Source organism: Diabrotica undecimpunctata, chromosome 9 (genome assembly GCF_040954645.1).
Source record: "Diabrotica undecimpunctata isolate CICGRU chromosome 9, icDiaUnde3, whole genome shotgun sequence".
Taxonomy (NCBI): domain Eukaryota; kingdom Metazoa; phylum Arthropoda; class Insecta; order Coleoptera; family Chrysomelidae; genus Diabrotica; species Diabrotica undecimpunctata.
The window spans coordinates 89,366,824-89,386,994 of record NC_092811.1 but is presented as its reverse complement, the minus strand read 5'-3'; the positions used below and the strand labels follow the sequence as shown (position 1 = coordinate 89,386,994).

The following is a 20,171-nucleotide window of genomic DNA, read 5'->3' as shown; positions in this document are numbered from 1 at the left end:
AATAAGCACATACAGTCCATGATACTATGACTAACAAGATAGGATCTTCCCGTAGCACAAAATCGGTCGTGTTCGCGCATGCCGTCATTGGAGAGCAGAATTTGAATTCTTGTTAAAGTTAAATGGGATTTTTATGCATTCTGTGATAAAATTATTCAATTAGCAAAATAATAATATTAAATAAAGGTTTAATAATTACAGTAATCGTACACAAAAGGATATCTCCAAACTATTTATTAAAGATTATTTATTGACACATTCAAAAAATTGACATTACGAACGTGCAAGTCTCCAATTACGTCACGACTTATGCGCAATATCTTATCTTTTTAATCATAGTATCATGCATACAGTCTATCTAATTTACATACCGTTGCACGTCATTATCATTGACAGAGATCGAAGTTGACATAGTTGCCAAAGTATAAAAAAATCCTGAATCCATTTTAAATCAAATAGGTCACATAATTATTATTATACTCTTTACAACGACTATTTAAATTCTTACGTGACATTTTTAAAATAAAACACACTAATTTTGATCTAAAAAGAACAGATTTTATTAAATAGGTAAAAATATAAAACAAGAGGTATTCACTTTAAAATTCAAAATAATAAAGTAGGTACAAAAAGTGTCAACACCGCAACTGTCAAATAAGTGTTACCAATTTATGTCACAATATCACCTTCGTTCGATTAGAATTACAGTGTGTTCCGAACAAATGTTCTTCATAAAAACGCTTTATAATGCATTTATACAAATTAAATGAAACATATTATTGTGTATTTCTTTAAGTTAACATTATTAGAAATCTTTAAATATTATTTCTACGCGTATATAATAAAATATGTCTAGTGGCTGTACTGCCAGTGTATCGGCAAAGTGATTCTAAAAAAGAACACACCTACCGCCTAAATATTTCGTGTTGGTATCATGTGACGTCACTGGCTATGACGCAGATGACATGCAACGGTATGTAAATTAAATGAAGTATAGTTAAAAATTTCTAGCATAAGTATTCAAGAAATATTCACCATTTTTAAAGACTGGTACACTATTTTTCTTTTTTCTAAATTACTAATTTTGGACATATTCAATTGCCAAGCTCTGTCTACGTGCCATGCACAATAAAATTGCATATTAACTTCACCCATAATTGACCTCCAAGCATTATAGAAAACATGCGTTATATCTGTGACAAATACATTTGGTGTTAAGACCCCTATTTTATTTTTAATTGTCTGAAAAAAATAATTCAAATATAAGAGTGTCTTTTCTATTTGTTAATAAACATGCACCAGGAAACCCTTCACCCCACTGATCGACAACTACAAGAGTTGGTAATTCGAAATCGTAAGCATTTAAACCGTGTGTACTATCAATAGCCACTATATTATTGCTGAACTGCAATAACATTTTTTGTTGTGATACATTCATAAGTATAATGCAGAAATCATCTTTTATTAAGCAAGAGTTTTCATCCACTTCACCTTGTGCTTTATATAATAGAACTGCAACTAATATATATATATATATATATATATATATATATATATATATATATATATATATATATATAAATATATATATATATATATATATATATATATATATATATATCAGTAGCTTGGTTCTAAAAGGGCCAAAGTCATAAAACGCTGTTTTTGGGAAACTGCTTTAGAAGATTCTTATACAAAATGATCTACAGTTATTGCTAATATTTTTTATATTGCAACACTGTTTTTTTGTCTTGTCATTCTTACATAGATTACGGAATGTTTGGCATCAGTAAAACTGACCCACATTTGTTTTTTTTTATTGGAAATATGACATTGGCCCTTTTAGAATAACAAACAAATACTCCAAAATGTTACTTTGGCCCAATTAAGGAATAATAACATAGCAATAATTTGAAGAGATTAATGTTTATTTTATAAAAACATAGTCACAATCAGTAGGATTACAATGGTAATATTACATCTCATCATCTTGATCGTACTCCTCATCTGCAATAAAATTATCCGTTGCAGATTGTGATGTAGTCAAAGTAATGAGAAACTGAAGGTAATATGGACGACTACTCTCCTCAACGTAAGGTAACATGTCTTTCAGATGTTGTGTTTTATTCGCTGGTATGCCCAATGGTTTATCAGAGATTGGTAACAAACGAGTAGTTCCAGAATTTCTAGTTCTTGTTCTTAATAAGCTCAATGTTTTATAAGGCTCATCGTCGGTAAAGGAGTTTTTGTATTTCATCACGCCAAGATTTTCACTTGAATAGTAAATAAGTCTTATTTTAGACCACACCACTGGTTGTCCTTGAGTATTGGTTTTTGCATGCTGAAATTTGCCAGATAATAATGATTTAAAACAAAGAAATTCTTCTTGCTTCATTTCTTGAACAAAAATTGGTGGTTTTCTGGGTATTAGACGAATAAGGTTAGCCCAGTCTCTAGGAATATCTATCCTGGCAGTAGTAGAATTTTTAGTTTTTTCTATTGCAGCATGTATAGTGTCTGCTTCCATGTGAGTGTGTCCGGGTACTAGAAATTTGTGATAAATATCAATCTTCCTTCCTTGGTGTTTGGAATGTTCAATAACGGTAAGAAGCATAACTGATAGTAAAATATTTCGATTTTGCCCAGGGCAGCAGTCGCTATACATAATGATTTTATTTATATGAGAGGGAATACTATTTAGGTAGGTGTATAGACAGGAAGCAATTTCTTGTCCACCTCTTTGAGCTATAGTTTCATTCCATAGGTAGCATTTAGCTGAGTTTGTAGTTCCTTGCGTCTCAAAAATGGTAAGGTTCAGAGTCCATAATTTTCTTTTATAGAATGAAATGCTGCTTTTTAAGTAGGGAGTGGGCAAGCATTTTTGTAGGCCAAAACTGAATACCACCAAATTTGGATTAAGTTTGCAAGCCAGTCTATCTTTCTTTTTCTCTTCATAAGCAAACTCTGCTAAGTGTTGATGTTGTAATTTTTCACTTTCAAGTTGAGCTCTTTCATTTTCATCTGTAACGGATTTAAGGAGTAAAGAAAACTTATCGCAAGTAGTACACGTATCATTATACGGTTTTTTAAAACACAAGTTAAATTCTTCCACGAAAATTTGTCTGTACAGTGATTCGTTTCTAGGTGTTATGTTGTTTTCTTGGCAATACTCACAATATAGCCTATACATTTTTTAAATAGAAAGATCGGGAGGCAAATATTTCTTTGCAGTTTTCTCTCGAGCGTAGTGACTTTGAAACGAAGGAAACATCAGAATGTGTTGCCTTATTACATCTTTCTCCTCTTCCTTTATTTTTGGATGGTTCGTATGTTTTCCACGACCATCGCTTGAGCAAATATTTGATGTTGAGGAACGCTTTTTGTTCATTATTACCCGAACTTTTTTTAAGGTTACATCTAACGTTGATAAAAACATAACTTGGCAAACCTCAATTCTCTCTGAGTTACAATCTAAATAATATTGCCTGCTATACTTTCTTCTACTTGTTTCATTACGGCCTCTTATTCTTTGTACTGCCTTCTCTCTTTCTTGAATGTGACTGGCAATAAACTGATTTTGAGCTTCCCAAGCAAGATTATAAAATTCACTAAAAATGGTCTGCCTTTCTTCATTTGATAATTTTTCAAAACATTTCTTTCGGCATTGACATGGATTTTTTAATGATTTCTCTGAAATCTTTTTTACCTTGAATTGTAACATATTCTTTTCCAAGTGTTTTTAAGTTCTTTCTTTTATTCTTTTCCCAATTATTTGGATTACGCTTCCTTTTTCTAATTTGTTCTCCGTCCAGAACTTTTTTTCTTCCTCTTCTATAAGAAGTTTCATTCCAGACAGTCAGCGTATGTTCTGATTCTGCAGTAATATGATTGTCTTTTTGTATTTTACTAGGTTCTGAGTTGTCCGAGTCAGAAGAGTCACTATCATAAGGTTCAAATTCATCACTTGAACTTCCATCAAAAGTCTTAAATCGTTCTGAGTTATCATCTTCTTCTTTATATATCATAGAAGATTTCGACCTCAGTTTATTCTTTATTGTATTTTTCGATGATGATTGTTCCGTTGTTATATCTTGTAATTTATTGTCTGAAACAAAGAGAGCAAAAAATTAATTATCTGAAACAAAGAACTATTTACATTGGTTTATCTACCTGGCGAAATGCTTAGTCCAGGATCATAGTTTTCTTGTAAAACAGTCGAATCATCCTGTTTTGGAGGCAGCGGCACATTATCTAAAATTTAAATAAAAATTGTTATTAAATTGCACTAAGTGATTTGAAAATAAGATTTATAGGACTGAAATGTCTTAGCATAAGTTACTAATATTCATACAGTCGGCCTAGTTACTAAATTTGTCCTACACGGTACATTTTTTGAGTATACAATTTTTTACTTAGTTATCATTTCGTCCTTACATCTAAATCTTGTAATATTACCAATTTTTAAAATAAAGTTAACCTATTTACTTACCGGCTTGTTTATTTGCTTCCATTTTGTCTAACTTACACAAGTTAACAAGTTTCTTTCCACGGTATAACTGCTCCATCACTTTTTGTATTTTAAAACACACACTCAGAGGCCTCAGAGCCACTGTCGATTTTTTAATACAAAGATTAGGTACTACTTTTGCACTCACGATAATGTGTATAGACAGAAACCTAACCTAGAAATAAGGGGCCAATGTCAAATCAAATCGAAGAAGGTTTTGTTAAAAAAGGGCCAATGTCAACATTGGCCTGTATAGAAATAAAATTTTTAGAAGCATTGAGGCTGAAGTCTACATTGGTCCTTTTTGCTTTAAAAATTAGTGTTGATTAGAGATCTACATTGGCCAAAAGTAATGCTGTAAGTCTGTTGTTACTCTATCTAGACATTGGCCCTTTTTACACAGTGTTGTTTATTTGAAATCTAAGACAAAAATGCACTTATGCCCAAACAGTCTAAAATTGACATTGGCCCTTTTAGAACCAAGCTACTGAATAATTATTTACATAAAAAAATGCGGTGGTGGCATAACTTCACATACACATTTCAACGAATTTCGTTTAGCTTATCCGCACTGCTCAAACAAAATGAATTGATGACTAAATTTTTACTTATGTTGGTAATATAACTTATGTATGGACCCTGACGGTTAATAGAGAGACGGATAATCGAGTTCCACTGTATACATAGGTATATATATATATATATATATATATATATATATATATATATATATATATATATATATATACCTATGTATACAGTGGAACTCGATTATCCGTCTCTCTATTAACCGTCAGGGTCCATACATAAGTTATATTACCAACATATATAACTTATGTATGGACCCTGACGGTTAATAGAGAGACGGATAATCGAGTTCCACTGTATACATAGGTATATATATATATATATATATATATATATACCTATGTATACAGTGGAACTCGATTATCCGTCTCTCTATTAACCGTCAGGGTCCATACATAAGTTATATTACCAACATAAGTAAAAATTTAGTCATCAATTCATTTTGTTTGAGCAGTGCGGATAAGCTAAACGAAATTCGTTGAAATGTGTATGTAAAGTTATGCCACCACCGCATTTTTTTATGTAAATAATTATTGTTCTTATTCAGGGCTCTGGATTAAACTTCAATTTAAATAGGTAATGATAAGTGATACCGTTCTTTTAAAATTCCATTTTTATAATCGCAAGCCGAAAATAAAAACGCAGAGCACAATAATTGTTACAGTCAATATCTATGTGCCAACATAATTCAGTTTGATTCAAATTCGAACATTGATTGTGTCACTTAGTCGCATTGAGCAAAAAGTATGATGTTCCGAGAACGACAATCAATGATTTAAAGAAAAATGCTGATGAAATTGAAAAGTATGCTTCGCAAATGGAATCGTTGAATGGCCGGATGAAACATATTTAGACAATGAAAAAAAGCCACAAATGAATCACTCGACACTGCACGACACTCTGTATTTGTGGTTCGTTCAAAAAAGAAGCGAAGGTGTTCCTTTGTCTGGAACAATTGTTGCCGAAAAAGCGTTGTTTTTCAACATGAAATTAAATGGCGGTCCTTCATTCAAAGGAAGCAGCGATTAGTTCGAAAAGTTTAAAAATCGTCACGGTATACAGGAACTGAAAATCGAAGGTGAAAAATTGAGCGCCGTAAATATTGAAGTCGTTGACGAATATAAAAGAAAGTTTCAAGATATGAGCGATCAGACACGCGATCAAGTTTTCAATGCGGATGAAACTGGTTTAAACTACATAGCATTGCCAACTAAAAAACTAGCTGCACTGTCTAAAAAATATAAACCAGGATTTAAAACGCAAAAGTAACGAATTACAGCAATGATATGTTTCAAGGGGGTTCAAGGGTTCATAAATATCAAAGGGATCAAAGAAATACCGAAGAAATACGCATCTGTGATATATGTATAAACAAACTTTAAAATGTGTTTATTATCAACTCCAGCGATGAAAAAGGATTGAAAATACTTTTTCGGTGTTTTAACGTATACGATAGGAAATTGAAATACATTGAAAATATGTTTCGGTGTTTTAATACATACAAGGTGATTTGAAATGCTACAATAGGACACAACAATGGAGTTCTAAATTTTATGTGGCATAAAGGACAAACAGGTAGAGGCGGTAACGAAATTGCCTCGGCTATTTTAAAAGCTATAAAATGTAAAGTTACGCCAAAACGAAAACTTACATTTTTCAGCCATCATTGCGCTGCACAAAATAAGAACAGGTCACTCTTCTTTTTAGTTGTGAAAGAGACTTCGCACAGATAGAAAAAAAAAAATCGGTTGCCTGTAAAGTCGGTTTTACGGGCGAAGATTTTACGTGACAACGTCTTTTTCTCGGTAGAATATTTATTGATATGAATATTATTAAATCGCACAATAGGAACAAGGAATTGAATGAAAATAAGAATTGCACTAATTTTAACTATAGAAATATATTTTGTTTACTAAAACATTGTACATGTAAACTTAAACTTAACTAATTTCTATTTGAGTGATTTTGTTGAGGATAGGACGATGATAGGAGAAATATGAAATGAAAGGAAGTGTTTCTGCTGTAATGTGTCTTGAACGCCAAGAACGCTCGAGAAAGACAGAGACACAAGCACGGAAGCACGCACCGATTCAACGCGCCTAATTCTCTAGTGCTGCGCGCGCAGCGGACCGATCATGTTTGAGTGGGAGAGAGACGCAAGGCATTCGCCGGTCCGGCGGGCCTCTCTCTCGTTCGGTGACTCACTGTAACAGACGTGAGCGGGCGTTACACTTTTTCATGAATGACTCCGAGCCACAACCTAATTTAAGACGTTGTCACGTCAAAAAGAAAACGCAAGTCACATTGTAAAGTGCCACTAGACTTGCTAAGAGTTATTATATCAGCAATGCTAGAACATCCATAATGGAAAATGAAGATTTTTTTTATTTTAAATCAGCAGCTAAAAACACTATTACTACTAACAATGTGCAAATTTCTACAGTACAATGTATTAAAATTGAAAAATCTAAACCCGGAAAGGTTATAACCAAAACAACTCTGAATGACATAGAGGAAAAGAAGGAAATTACAGTGTTCAAGAAAAACATTACAATGTAAAACTTGACATCGTATTTAACTCCACTCGAATGTAAAAGCAGATTGACCGTGTATAAGAAAAAGGATTTAAGGGGTGTTTTAAACTACGTAAAAGATGAAAATAAAGAATTTTATTGGAACTTGGTAGAATAAAACATTTTCATGAATAATTATTCATTTTAATTAATGCAAATGTTAAGTATTTTTATGATAGTTTAATGCAATACCTCTATTAAATGTAATGGTCTAACATAATTTAACTGTTTAAACATGGTATGGATATTTCCATTAATAAAATTTTTACATGTATACATGACCTATTTTATAAGTTAACCATAAAGACCTATAGTTAACTATAACAAATTATGAAACAAAATTGTTGACATGTGTAATAAATATGTTTTTTAACTTTTTGTGGTATTTTTACTATAATTCCTGGAAAAAACTCATTTTTCTAAATTGTGTATTTTTGTCACTAGCCCGTTATATATCTCTACTCTTCATATCTACTAATAGCTACATTAAGATTTTTCCTCTTAAAAATGATGTTAAATATTAAGTAGAAGCATAAAACGATGCAATAAAATTATAGATAAACTTATAAATAACATAAGTCTTGTGAAAAAGGGAAATACTGATAAAAAAACTAAAATTTTTGTAATGTTTCCAGAATTTTGGCCACTAGTGTATGTTTAAGTGACCAATTCAAAATTGAATTTATTCTATGGTTTTAAGTATATTATTTTATTATTTACACAATGAAACGTTGGAGCAAACATACAAACTCTTTAGTTTTGATATAATTTCATTCTATTTTAATGTCCTATTATTCATTGACACACAATGTATGAAATTAAATTAATTTTGTTGCTAAATATGACATGATTACAACTTTTTTATACACTTGCATACTGTTTTACGTACATTAAAATTGCCCTTATTATGTTCCTAATGAATATAAAAATAAATGTTACGCCCATGTCTCGTAATATAATATATTCTGTTAATGTTTGCCGACAACCAGTTTTTTTGAGTGTTTTAACAGACTTTATAAATACTATACTTTTTCTCAGGTGTTGTTTCTCAAAAGTCTTTTCAAATTACCTGCTCGCTTGGTGTTTCCCCAGTGTGCACTCTCAAATGTGTTTTCAAAGTACTTGCTTTACTAAATTGCTTAACACAAATTTCGCACTTGTAAGGTTTTTCTCCAGTGTGCACTCTGAAATGTTCTTTCAAATAACTTCCATCTCTAAATTGCTTAAAACAAATTTCACACTTGTAAGGTTTTTCTCCAGTGTGCAATCTCAAATGTTTTTTCAAATTATCTGCGTTGCGAAACTGTTTAAAACAAATTTCACACTTGTAAGGTGTTTCCCCTGTGTGCACTCTCAAATGTGTCTTCAAAGTAGTTACTGCACTAAATTGTTTAAAACAAATTTGACACTTGTAAGGTTTTTCCCCAGTGTGCACTCTCAAATGTACTTTCAAATCATTTGCTCGAATAAATTTCTTGAAACAAATTTCACACTTGTAAGGTCTTTCTCCAGTATGCACTCTTAAGTGCATTTTCAAGTTACTTTTCAGAGAAAACTGCGTAAAACAAATTTCACACTTGTAAATTGTTAAATTTTTCTCACACTTTTCTCCAGTGTGCTTTTTCAAATGTGTTTTCAAATTACCTGCGTGGCGAAACTGTTTAAAACAAATTTCACACTTGTAAGTTGTTTCCCCAGTATGCACTCTCAAATGTGTTTTCAAAGAACTTGCTCTACTGAATTGCTTAAAACAAATTTCACACTTGTAAGGTTTTTCTCCAGTGTGCACTCTCAAATGTTCTTTCAAATGACTTCCATCACTAAATTGCTTAAAACAAATTTCACACTTGTAAGGTTTTACTCCAGTGTGCAATCTCAAATGTCTTTGCAAATTGCTTGCTTGAATAAATTTCTTAAAACAAATGTCACACTTGTGCGGTTTTTCTGCGGTGTGCACTCTCAAATGTTTTTTCAAAGAACCTGCTTGGCTAAACTGTTTAAAACAAATTTCACACTTGTAAGGTGTTTCCCTAGTGTGAACTCTCAAATGTGTCTTCAAATTACTTGCTTGAATAAATTTCTTAAAACAAATTTCACACTTGTAAGGTTTTTCTCCAGTGTGCACTCTCAAATGTGTTTTCAAAGAACCTGCTTCACTAAATTGCTTAAAACAAATTTCACACTTGTAAGGTTTTTCTCCAGTGTGCAATCTCAAATGTTTTTTCAAAGAACCTGCTTGGCTAAACTGTTTAAAACAAAATTCACACTTGTAAGGTTTTTCTCCAATCACAACTTTTATAGTTTGATTTAATGGTATGTCTTCAGCATGTGGACTCATATAATATGCTTCATAAGATGAATATTCACTGAGTGACTCCATAATTTTCATTTTGTTTTCCTCTTTTAGATAACCTAAAATACAAACTGACTATAATATAAATATTTGAGTATAAGGGAAAATTAACGTAAAAAGAAAGAAATCATTTAAAATAACAGAAGTGTAGTCAATAATACAAATATGTTTTAGAAGGCTGCATTTCTGTCTTCTAATGTGTAATTATCATCCCATTGTCTTTCTTTTAATATGTATCTCAATGCTTTCAATATAAGCATATCAACACAAAAAATCAATAATATTTATTTATAAACAGCCAACAATAACATCGGTCAAACCAATGAAGGTACTCCACTGGAACATTAGTTGGTGCTCATTCAGGCACCAAGGCGGTGCTCATTCAGGCACCAAGGCAGGGCATGTAATGAACTGTGTCCATTGGAGCACATTTGTGAGCCAGCTTTTAGTAAGAACTACATAATATACCATTAAAAGAACAAGAAATCACATTATTAAGTCCTCACATTATTAAGTCCATTTAGATTAGTTCACAACCCACCAACATTCTGATAATACCAGCCCTGACAACTATATAATGGGACAAACTAAAATAGAGGCATAATTCAGATGTTTGCCAGTTTCTTTTTTCCTAATAATGTTTTTTAATGTAATACTATGTAATTAGTTAATTACTAATAATGTTTATTTTGTTGACAACTAAATATTGGGACATAGAACAAATATTTCTTTTTAAAATGGAGTAGCATTGCCGTTAGACTTTATGACCGCTCTAATTCGGTTGGGCATTGAGGGTTGTTCCTTAGTGTCTGTTTTATGTCATTCTGCTTCAATGATATTTAGGTCAGGACTGTTAGGAGACCAAGAAAGGGCATTTACACCATGGTTTCCAAACAAAATTTTTTGTGGTTCTTGCCGTAGGACAGGCTGCTCCGTCCCGTTGAAAAATATAATTCTCGGCAACATTTAATTTCACAATGCTTGATAGTAGGCTGTTTTGAAGTATCCGTTGATATTTCGCAGCATTTACGGTACCCTCAATAAATTCATAAAATCTTAACCATGAAACTGCCATACAACCACAAATCATCACTCCTTAAGGAAATTTTACGGTTTGTTTCAAACAGTCCTTGTGAAAAGCCTAATGCTTAGTCCCAATAACTCGTTTGCGGTGATCACCAACACATATGTCGAATTTTGATTCGTCAATAAAAATTACTTGGGACCAATCTTCCTACCGACCAAGATAGTTTAGATTTTGCCCACATGAGCCTGGCTTCCTTAACAGTGGCTTTTCCTTTGCCTATAAGAAAATATAATTCATTAAACTGAGCACACTTTTAAATTGTTAGCTGTAACCTTATAAAACTTTACTCCAGATTTATGTATCCATTTGTGACAGCATTCCCTTGACACATTTAATCCAGTTTCATGATTCCACCCAGCTGTAACTTGCCTTGAGTATTTCTTCAACCTTTTTGCAAACTTTTACTAATATTCTCATGTTCCAATCAGAAACTAGTTTTGGATGACCCAGAGCTTTTAATTTTTTTATTTAAGATACCTCATGTTTTTCCATAACGCTTAATTGTATTCCACACTGTAGTTTTAGGAATATTAAGTTCGTCTGCCACTTCACGGATTGTTTAATTGCAGAAATAATATTTAATCCCCAAATCACAAATTTTTGAATTTGTGCAGATACCAAGCACCATTTTATTGAAATAATACAGCGATTCACTCAATTTAACAAGAAATTAAATATTGAATATAGTTTAAAGTTTGTTAGATGGGTTGTATAAAAAATATTAATTACGTTTTGTGAATATTTATTTATTTCTTTTCAACGGGCTGCTGCCCAATAAGATTAACAATGATTACAATGTATACAATAAAACAAAATAATTATATCACAAACTTAATCACGTAATTTAGTTTTACACATCAAAATGATGACTACCTATTCCACAGCCACTCAAATAAACACAGCCTGAGACCAGAAATTAATTCAGTCTTAAAATAAAAAATTATTATATGCATAGTTGGTTCTGTTAAGAGAAACATAAAAAGTTTAGTTTGTGTTGTACGGAGAGGCACATGCAGACCAACCTGCTCAAGTAGTTGAGGACACAAGACTGTAGAATTAATTAGACCATAAAGCATCTTTGTATCTTTAATTAATCGTCGGTCATACAATGAGAGAATACCAAGTTGGGTTTCAATTTGATCATAATTTACTTGATTTAATTTGTTTTGTTTTGTTTGGCTTGTTTCTGGTTGATTTAGTACAACAAATCAAGAATTGAAGTGTTCTTATGTTTGCTGACGATGTAAAACTATTTAGAAAAATTCAATCCTGGAATGATGCTGCTATGTTACAGGAAGATCTTAAATCGTTTTATGATTGGTGCACTTTAAACAAAATGTCACTCAATATAAACAAATGTCATAAAATGACATTCTCGAGGCAAAGAAATCCAAAAACATTTTTTTACTACATAAATAACTTGCCATTAGCCTCGAAAAATGAAGTATTAGATTTGAGAATCTGGTTAAACACCAAACTGTCATTCTCAAGCCACATCAACCAAGTAACAAACAGAGTGATGAGAGTGCTGGGATTTATCCAACGCACATCTGTGGACCTGTCTTTGTTTACATTTAGAAAACTTTATTGTGGTCACGTTAGGCCCATTCTAGAGTTTGGATCAGTTGTATGGTCCCCATCATATCATTGTTACATTCAACAGATTGAAAGAGTCCAGAATAAATTTTTGAGGGTAGCAGCCTATAAGAGTGGATACAGGAGAGAGGAATACAACTATCGGTGGGTAAGAGATAATCTTAACTTACCAACACTTAAGTCAAGGAGGACATTGTTAGATTTATGTTTATACATAAAGTTATCAATGCTTTTTTTTAAATTGTCCTCAACTCTTATCGCTTGTTAGTCTTAAAGTTCCTAGTAGAAGCAACAGACAATCAGAAATCTTTTCAGTGCCATTTCACCAGACTAATTATGGTATCAATGAACCAACTACACGATTGGTCCAGAGTGCTAATAGCCTACCAAGACAAATGGATATTTTTGACTCCAAAATTAGTTTGTTTAAAAAACAACTAAAAAGTATCTTACAATAAGTTTGTTGTACATCTGTATTATTCTTATGTTTGTATTATTCTGAGGTGTTTGTTATTTTAATAATTTATTGTTTTTAAGATGTAACTTTGTAAAAATTGTAAGTAAATGGATGCCATATATAAATAAATAAATAAATAATTCAAAAGGTGTTTGCGCTGAAAATAAGTATTTTAGACTTTTTACTACAAACGGCAACAGTGTGCGTTACCTCAGCGAGCAGAGTGCGTGCCTAGCAGACCATATCAGCAGACATCAACGCGTAATGTACAATTGTAAGCAGTTTAGTATAAAACAATAAATTTGTTCATAAAGGTTTCCATCTACAAAAGACAATAAAGTTTAGTTTTAACAGCGGTTTGTTACAGTTTTTAATAAAGCCAGTAAAGCTGTTTATATGCTACATATTTCAAGAACTTGTGTGAAACTATCTCAATTTTTGATATGTAAATATTATAAGATGGAGACCATACACAAAAACAATACTCTAGATGAGGTCTGACTAAAGAACAATATCGTAATTTAATTGCTTCAATATTCTCAAAGTCTCTAGTGAATCTTTTTATAAAGCCAAGCATTTGTAAAGACTTGGAAATTATTAACATATAAGGCGATTCAAATAAAAGTTTAGAGTCCAAATTAATTCCCAGATCACGAATTTCGGTAACCCAGTGAACAAGAATGTTCTGTATATTATAATTATATTCCATTGGGTCTCTCGATCATCCAAAACAAACAGCATGACACTTTAATGCATTCAAGGCCATGGCATTCAACACACACCACTCACTCAAATGATTGAGATCATATTGAAGATTTACACAATCTTCAGTATTATTGATAATTGTTTAGAACTTTAGATCATCCGCAAAAAGAAAAGCTGAACTGTGCTGGAAGCAGTGATGTACATCATTGATGAATATGTTAAATAACAGGGGTTCCAAATGAGATCCCTGGGGTACTACCTGAGAAAGCTGGGAAGCAATCCATCAGGACCAGGCCCTTATTCACATCCAGTTCTGATAATTTTAATAAATATCAGATATAGTTATGTTGATACCAGTCAAGTTAGCAAGACCAAGTGAAGGTAAATCAGTGGGTATGTCACATATTTGAGTGGAAAAGACTGTAAAAAAATATTTTGCAAAAAGATTTACAATATCTGGTTTATGACTGCCTTCAACACCACCATAAATCAACACAGCGGGCAAGGAAGACTTTCTCCTCTATGAATTCACAAACGACCAAAATCTCTTCAAATTATTTCCTAGCGATAATTCTTTTAAATAAGCCTTCAGCTTTTAACAATTTACAGTTGGCCCTCAGCTGAGAAAAAGTGTGATAATCCAGAAGTGATTTAGATAAAAGATATTTTTTGTGAGCTTTCTTTTTCTCAACTATCAAGTCCTTCAACTTTGGAGAGAACCAAGAAGGGAATCTAAATTTTGAATACCATTTTAAGGGGATAAATAATTCTATAGCTAAGTAAACTATATCATAAAAAGTATTCACAATTTGATTCAGTGGTTTTCCTAAAAATAAATTATCCCATCAGGACTGTGATAAAAAATCAGTTATTTGCACATAGTCAGCTGACTTAAAGTCCCTATAGAAACCATCAGTAACCAAACCATTATTATTGGGGTACTTCTTGGTTATCTTTATCTCAAATTCCAGGGGGGTTGTGCACAGCCTCCCTCAAAAGAGCTTCATCTCCCTGGACACAGTTACATCAGCATCATCAACCAGCACCAAATTGAGAATATTACCAGCAGAATTCACAATAGTGTTGGATTGAAACAATTTGTGGTATGCACATATACAGAACACAACCTGCAAGGCTTCCACTTCAGATGCTGTGGCAGCTGGTAGAGGAATTGTTGTAGAGCACATGCTATTTGAAACCAATTCACAGTTTGGTAAATTGAAGTCAGCAGCTATAGAGCGTTTCACATTAAGAAAATAACATTAGGCTTATGGAGATCAGTGTTGCCAAAACTCTCAGGCATGCGGTTTACTAGATGGTCGATATATTTTTCGAATTTCCATTTTCAATTAACATTTAACTGTAAAGTCAGAATAACAACTGAAGAACCACAAAGCCTTATTATCATTATGTAGTCTCAGAGAACGACATAAAATCGCTGACATACGCACACTGTATTATTTTAAGTTGCAATTAGTAATTAGATATACGCATTCCAAGAGGTCCGTTTATTTGCTTTTAAATCTTTAATAGTCAGCAAAGTACATGATTTAACTAAGCAATATTTTCTACTGATTTCTATGATTTATGGTATATGATATTCTTACCGACAAACAAATAAACTGCCGTTACTATAATTAAAATAAGATAAAATAAAATTATCTTTTGTAAATACTATTTATTTAATTAAAATCATTTTCCCTACTTTTCATCTCTTGTTTCGAATGGACACTTTTGGTCAATTACGTTAAAAACAATTATTTAATTCATGTCTGTGAAAAGGAAAATAAAAATTATACAACCCTGAATCGGGCTTGTGTTCATCGTGGCATTGCTGCGCTTCTATCGTCCATAAGAAATACATGGCCCTATCTCAGCAATGTTATTTTCTTAACGTGGAACGCTGCATAGATAATAATGTGCAGATGGATAAACTTCAGCTATTTGTTCTAAGGTTTCACAAAATATGGAATATTTCTCAAATGTAGACTTTGGAAAATATGCTGTTCCTATAATAAACTGATTTGCATCTTCAGTCACCAAGACAAAAAGTTGTTCGATTGTCTGGTTAACTGTTAAAGATCTGCTGCCAAAGCTCTTATGAACTGCAATAAGGATTCCACCATCTCTTAAGAATGAACTTGTTTTCCTGGAGCGATCAGTTCTATATATTTTGAGGTCAAACAACTGCAGCTCTTCATTGGCATAGTTATATGTCAACCAAGTCTTGTTGAATATGATAATACTGTAATGAGAATGGACTTCCCAACCCTAACTACTTTCCAAACCTTTTCTGTAGCTTTATTGGTTCCAACTAAAACTAAATTTCAATTGTTGTTTTCCGATCTTCATTTATTCTTATTTTTAAATCTTCATATTTAGATTCTTCTACATTATATAACATTAAATTTGAAAACCTTACAATTCTTTCACGCAGTTGAGTGAATGATACCAATATTGTAGCATTAAGATTGTTGTGCACACTAAGGCTTCACAATAACCATGAAAATTCTGAGTCAACATTTTAACCCATTAACGCCTACGGGTCCCATATGGGGACACAAAACCGCCCTCTATTTATGTGCGTGTACTAACTGACAAATTTAATTTGAACGCCACTGACTGAGAACTAATCGTTCGAAATGCTCATCGGATGCGCCTGACAAGATCAGTTGCTTGTTGTACTCGCGAGTAAGAGGTTGTGCTATTTTTTGGACAGATTATTTTCGACGACGAAAATATGGACATCCCGTTACGGTAAGTTAAATTATGTCTATCTTATTTATTTTATTGTATATCTAGGCGATCGATTTTATTTAAAAAACGTATTTTCGCAATACTGTTTGTTGATTTTCTAAATATATGGTTCTAGTTTTTCATAATTTCGTCGTAAACGTCACTGTCACCATATGGAACCAGTAGGCGTACTACGGACAATATGTATTAGCCTATAGTTTTATACGATAATTTTAGTTTCAGAGGAATAACTCTTCAAGAAGCGTTAGATATCGCCTACGAATCTGATAACGAAGTCACTGATATATACATACAGCCACCTGACTGTCAGGATCTGACCGATGAGGATTCAGGGGATGAAGATGAGGGTGGAACTGTTGAAAATTTGAGTAGTCGTCAACTGTTAGCTCCAGCTGAAGTTGTATTTTCAAATGGTACGAGAGTGGAGGACACATCTGAAGATTTAGCAAATGAGCAATTACCTACTGTGGTACAAAGTGACGCTAAAGCAAATTCAGTACTGATGGTATTTCATGGTATTCTTTATGTGAGGTGGATGGACAATAATGTCTTAACAGTGGCCAGTACGTGTTTTGGGGTTACTCCAGTGAAATATGTAGAGATTTTCAAGGAAAGATAAAAGAAACGTACCTATACCACGTCCGGATGTAATTTCCAAATACAATAAAAACATGGGAGGCACCAATCTGATGGATGCAAATGTATCTTGGTATGTAAAGTATATTGATTATAATAATATAATAACATACATTATTTCAGTTATCGTATTGGTGTAAGATCAAAAAAGTGGTACTGGTCGATATTCACATATCTTATTGATGTATCTATACAAAATGCTTGGATTCTCCGCAAAAGTGGCAGAAATATCAGCCAGTTGGAGTTTAGGCAAAGTTTTGCTCAGGTAATGTTATAATTTACTACATATTTACGTAGTCTTACATGTTACTGTGATTTTTAGACATATTTGGCAAATTACAAAACGACAGCTAAAGGTCCAGGTCGAATGCCTAAAGCTGCTGGAAGTAACAGCCGTGTTGGAGACGATGTCAGATTTGATGAGCTAAACCATTAGGTAGTAGTAGTGCCAGAAGGAAAAATAAGAAGATGTGCCGGGTTCAATTGTATAAGCAAAGGGCATACAATGTGTATCAAGTGCGATGTTGGTTTATGTTTAGAATGTTTTATGAAATTTCACACAAACACTTAATTCAGATAATATTTTATGTATACCCTGGAACGCCTACAGGGCCCATATGGTGACAGCATGTTTTTTGTATATTTTGAAATAAAAATTTATTTTTTTTCAAACGTAGGTTAATTTTACACCTTTCTTTATGAAAGTTCAAAAAAAAATCGTAAATTCAAAAAATTTTTTTTTCTCGGCGTTAATGGGTTAAACTAGACATAGTAGAATAACCTTTTTCCGGATTTGTTTATTGTATCATAATGACTATCATTAAATATGAAACAATATTCTCCAAAACAAACAGCCAATAAGTACAAACTGGTGTCTACAAAATATAATAAAAGATAAAAGAGAAAATATGCAATATTGTGGGACAGTTCTTCTAAATTTTTACAAAAAAAATATAAAAAGAAAATTAAAGTTATGCTATACTAAATGGGGGATGGGGGTTCCGAAAATAAACATAAGTAAATAAATAAAGGAACACAAAATATTACAAATTCTTAAACAATATATTGACTATTTATAAATTGTTAAGAATAAATTGAATAAATTGAATTGTTAAGATAAAATAACAATCTATAAAGAATGAGGATCAGACAAAGCTTGTTGAAATGGAATGATTAAAAAAAGAATAAAAATTTAATTTAAGAAACTGCTTAACATTGCGAGAAGAAATAAATATAAGTTTTTCGTTTTAATTTTTCTTCTTATCTCAGAAAAAATGAAAGTTTTGTCAACAGTGTTTGTTTGATAAAAATTGAAGTAAAAACCATTTTACATTCTTAAAACCAATTAGTATATTTCAAAAATATACTTATACATATTGTACTTTAAACTAGGTGCCTACTAGGTCTAGAGAAAATATTGATGGTAAACCTTGTTTATATTAAAAATTTGTAAAAATAAATTGTATTTAAAAGCAAAATTACATTAGCTGGTAAAAGAAGTTCTTTCTAATTATACTAGGTACCTCTAAATACGGGAGAAACTTAAATATATTGTTACAAACCTTTTTCAGTTTTTTGGTTTTCTTCAAATGAGTTAAGTTTATTCTCATGTTCTATTTTAGGATGTTCCTTCAAGTCTAAAGAATCATATGTATCATGTGTACTCTGTCTATTTGATTCTTCCTGAATTTCACATTTAAAGCCATCCAAAAGAGCATTATCAAAGTCATCATACTCTACTTCTACTTTACAGGCTTCCTCCCTATTTTCTTGTTTTACTTCCATTTGATTTGAGATTATACTTGATTTGGATATCATACACATACAAAATCCAAAGGCAAAAGCAAGAAGCGAAAGCTTTGTCGGAACCTTTGATGTTGGGTGGGAGGACAGAAATTCAGAGTGACAGCCTAGAATAACAGAGACACAGAGGACTGTCGCTTCTCTGTGTTGGGTTATTCTCTGGTGACAGTAGCAATAAAACTATGCATTCGTACACGAAGAAAAGTAGTGAGGAAGTCGTTCAAAACTGTAGTCAAGTGATAGTTACACTGAGAAATGAAGTAATCATTTTTAAGTAATCTGTTTTGTATGAATTTTATTTTTTCTGTAAAATTTAATATAACTTATATATCAATTCTGTACTGATAATTAAAAAGTTGTTAAGTCAAAAATATCGATTTGTTTTTTTTTAACAAACAAATTACCGTATTAAAAGTATTTTAGTACGTTAAAAAACCGATAAAAGTCGATTGAATTTGAGAGTTAATTTCAAAATAGAGATGAAAAGAAGTTGATTTCTATTACTTTTTATCGTTTTTTTAAGGTTAATAAAACACTTCATCACTCAAAATCTACATTTTGACTCAAGACTTTTTTACTTATCAATACAGAATTATACTTTTGAAATTTCTATTAACTTTGTCTTAAGTTGCTGACTTTTTTTTGTTTCCTGTTGAGGAATTTCTTTGAATGTGAATATCTATTAACCTCCAACACCACGATATTTTCGCTGCGCGTAAAAACTCTGCAGCTGCGGCTAGAATGACTGTATACCCCTTAGATTTCTTTCTATGCATCTGAGGTCTCTGAAACTTCTGGTTGTATTGTAGTAAATTCAACTCGCCAGGACATATCAAATTTATGGTAGGAAAGGGTAAAAAGTTGTAATAAAACAGAATAATAAAAATTTATTGTAATTAATATACACGTATACCTCTTCGATTTCTCTTTATGTGCATCTGAGGTCTCTGAAATTTCTGGTTGTACAGTACTACATTCAATTCGCCTGGATATATCACATTTGTGGTAGGGAGGGGTAAAAAATTGTAATAAAACACAATAATAATAATAGAAATTTATTGTAATTAATACTAATAATAATGTTTATTTAGGAAGCTTAGATTATAATA

At 32.0% G+C, this 20,171-nt stretch overlaps 2 protein-coding genes across 3 annotated transcripts; both read right to left on the bottom strand.

Annotated features, from left to right (window-relative positions):
• Positions 1–1,624: 1,624 nt before the first annotated feature.
• On the bottom strand, positions 1,625–5,042 carry LOC140449732 (uncharacterized). The gene is made up of 2 exons (XM_072543051.1): positions 4,490–5,042; positions 1,625–4,251 (listed from the first exon to the last, which is right to left on the bottom strand). The coding sequence occupies exon 2, from the start codon at positions 3,188–3,190 to the stop codon at positions 1,976–1,978; it is 1,215 nt and encodes a 404-aa protein (XP_072399152.1). The 5' UTR covers positions 3,191–4,251; positions 4,490–5,042; the 3' UTR covers positions 1,625–1,975.
• A 464-nt stretch (positions 5,043–5,506) lies between these two features.
• On the bottom strand, positions 5,507–19,162 carry LOC140450257 (uncharacterized). 2 transcript variants are annotated; one of them, XM_072543777.1, is made up of 3 exons: positions 18,822–19,162; positions 13,372–13,483; positions 5,507–10,080 (listed from the first exon to the last, which is right to left on the bottom strand). In XM_072543777.1, the coding sequence occupies exon 3, from the start codon at positions 10,055–10,057 to the stop codon at positions 8,729–8,731; it is 1,329 nt and encodes a 442-aa protein (XP_072399878.1). In that variant the 5' UTR covers positions 10,058–10,080; positions 13,372–13,483; positions 18,822–19,162; the 3' UTR covers positions 5,507–8,728. The 2 variants fall into 2 exon arrangements, with proteins under 2 accessions (XP_072399878.1, XP_072399877.1); XM_072543776.1 differs by lacking the exon at positions 13,372–13,483 and having other exon boundaries at positions 5,511–10,080.
• Positions 19,163–20,171: the final 1,009 nt, after the last annotated feature.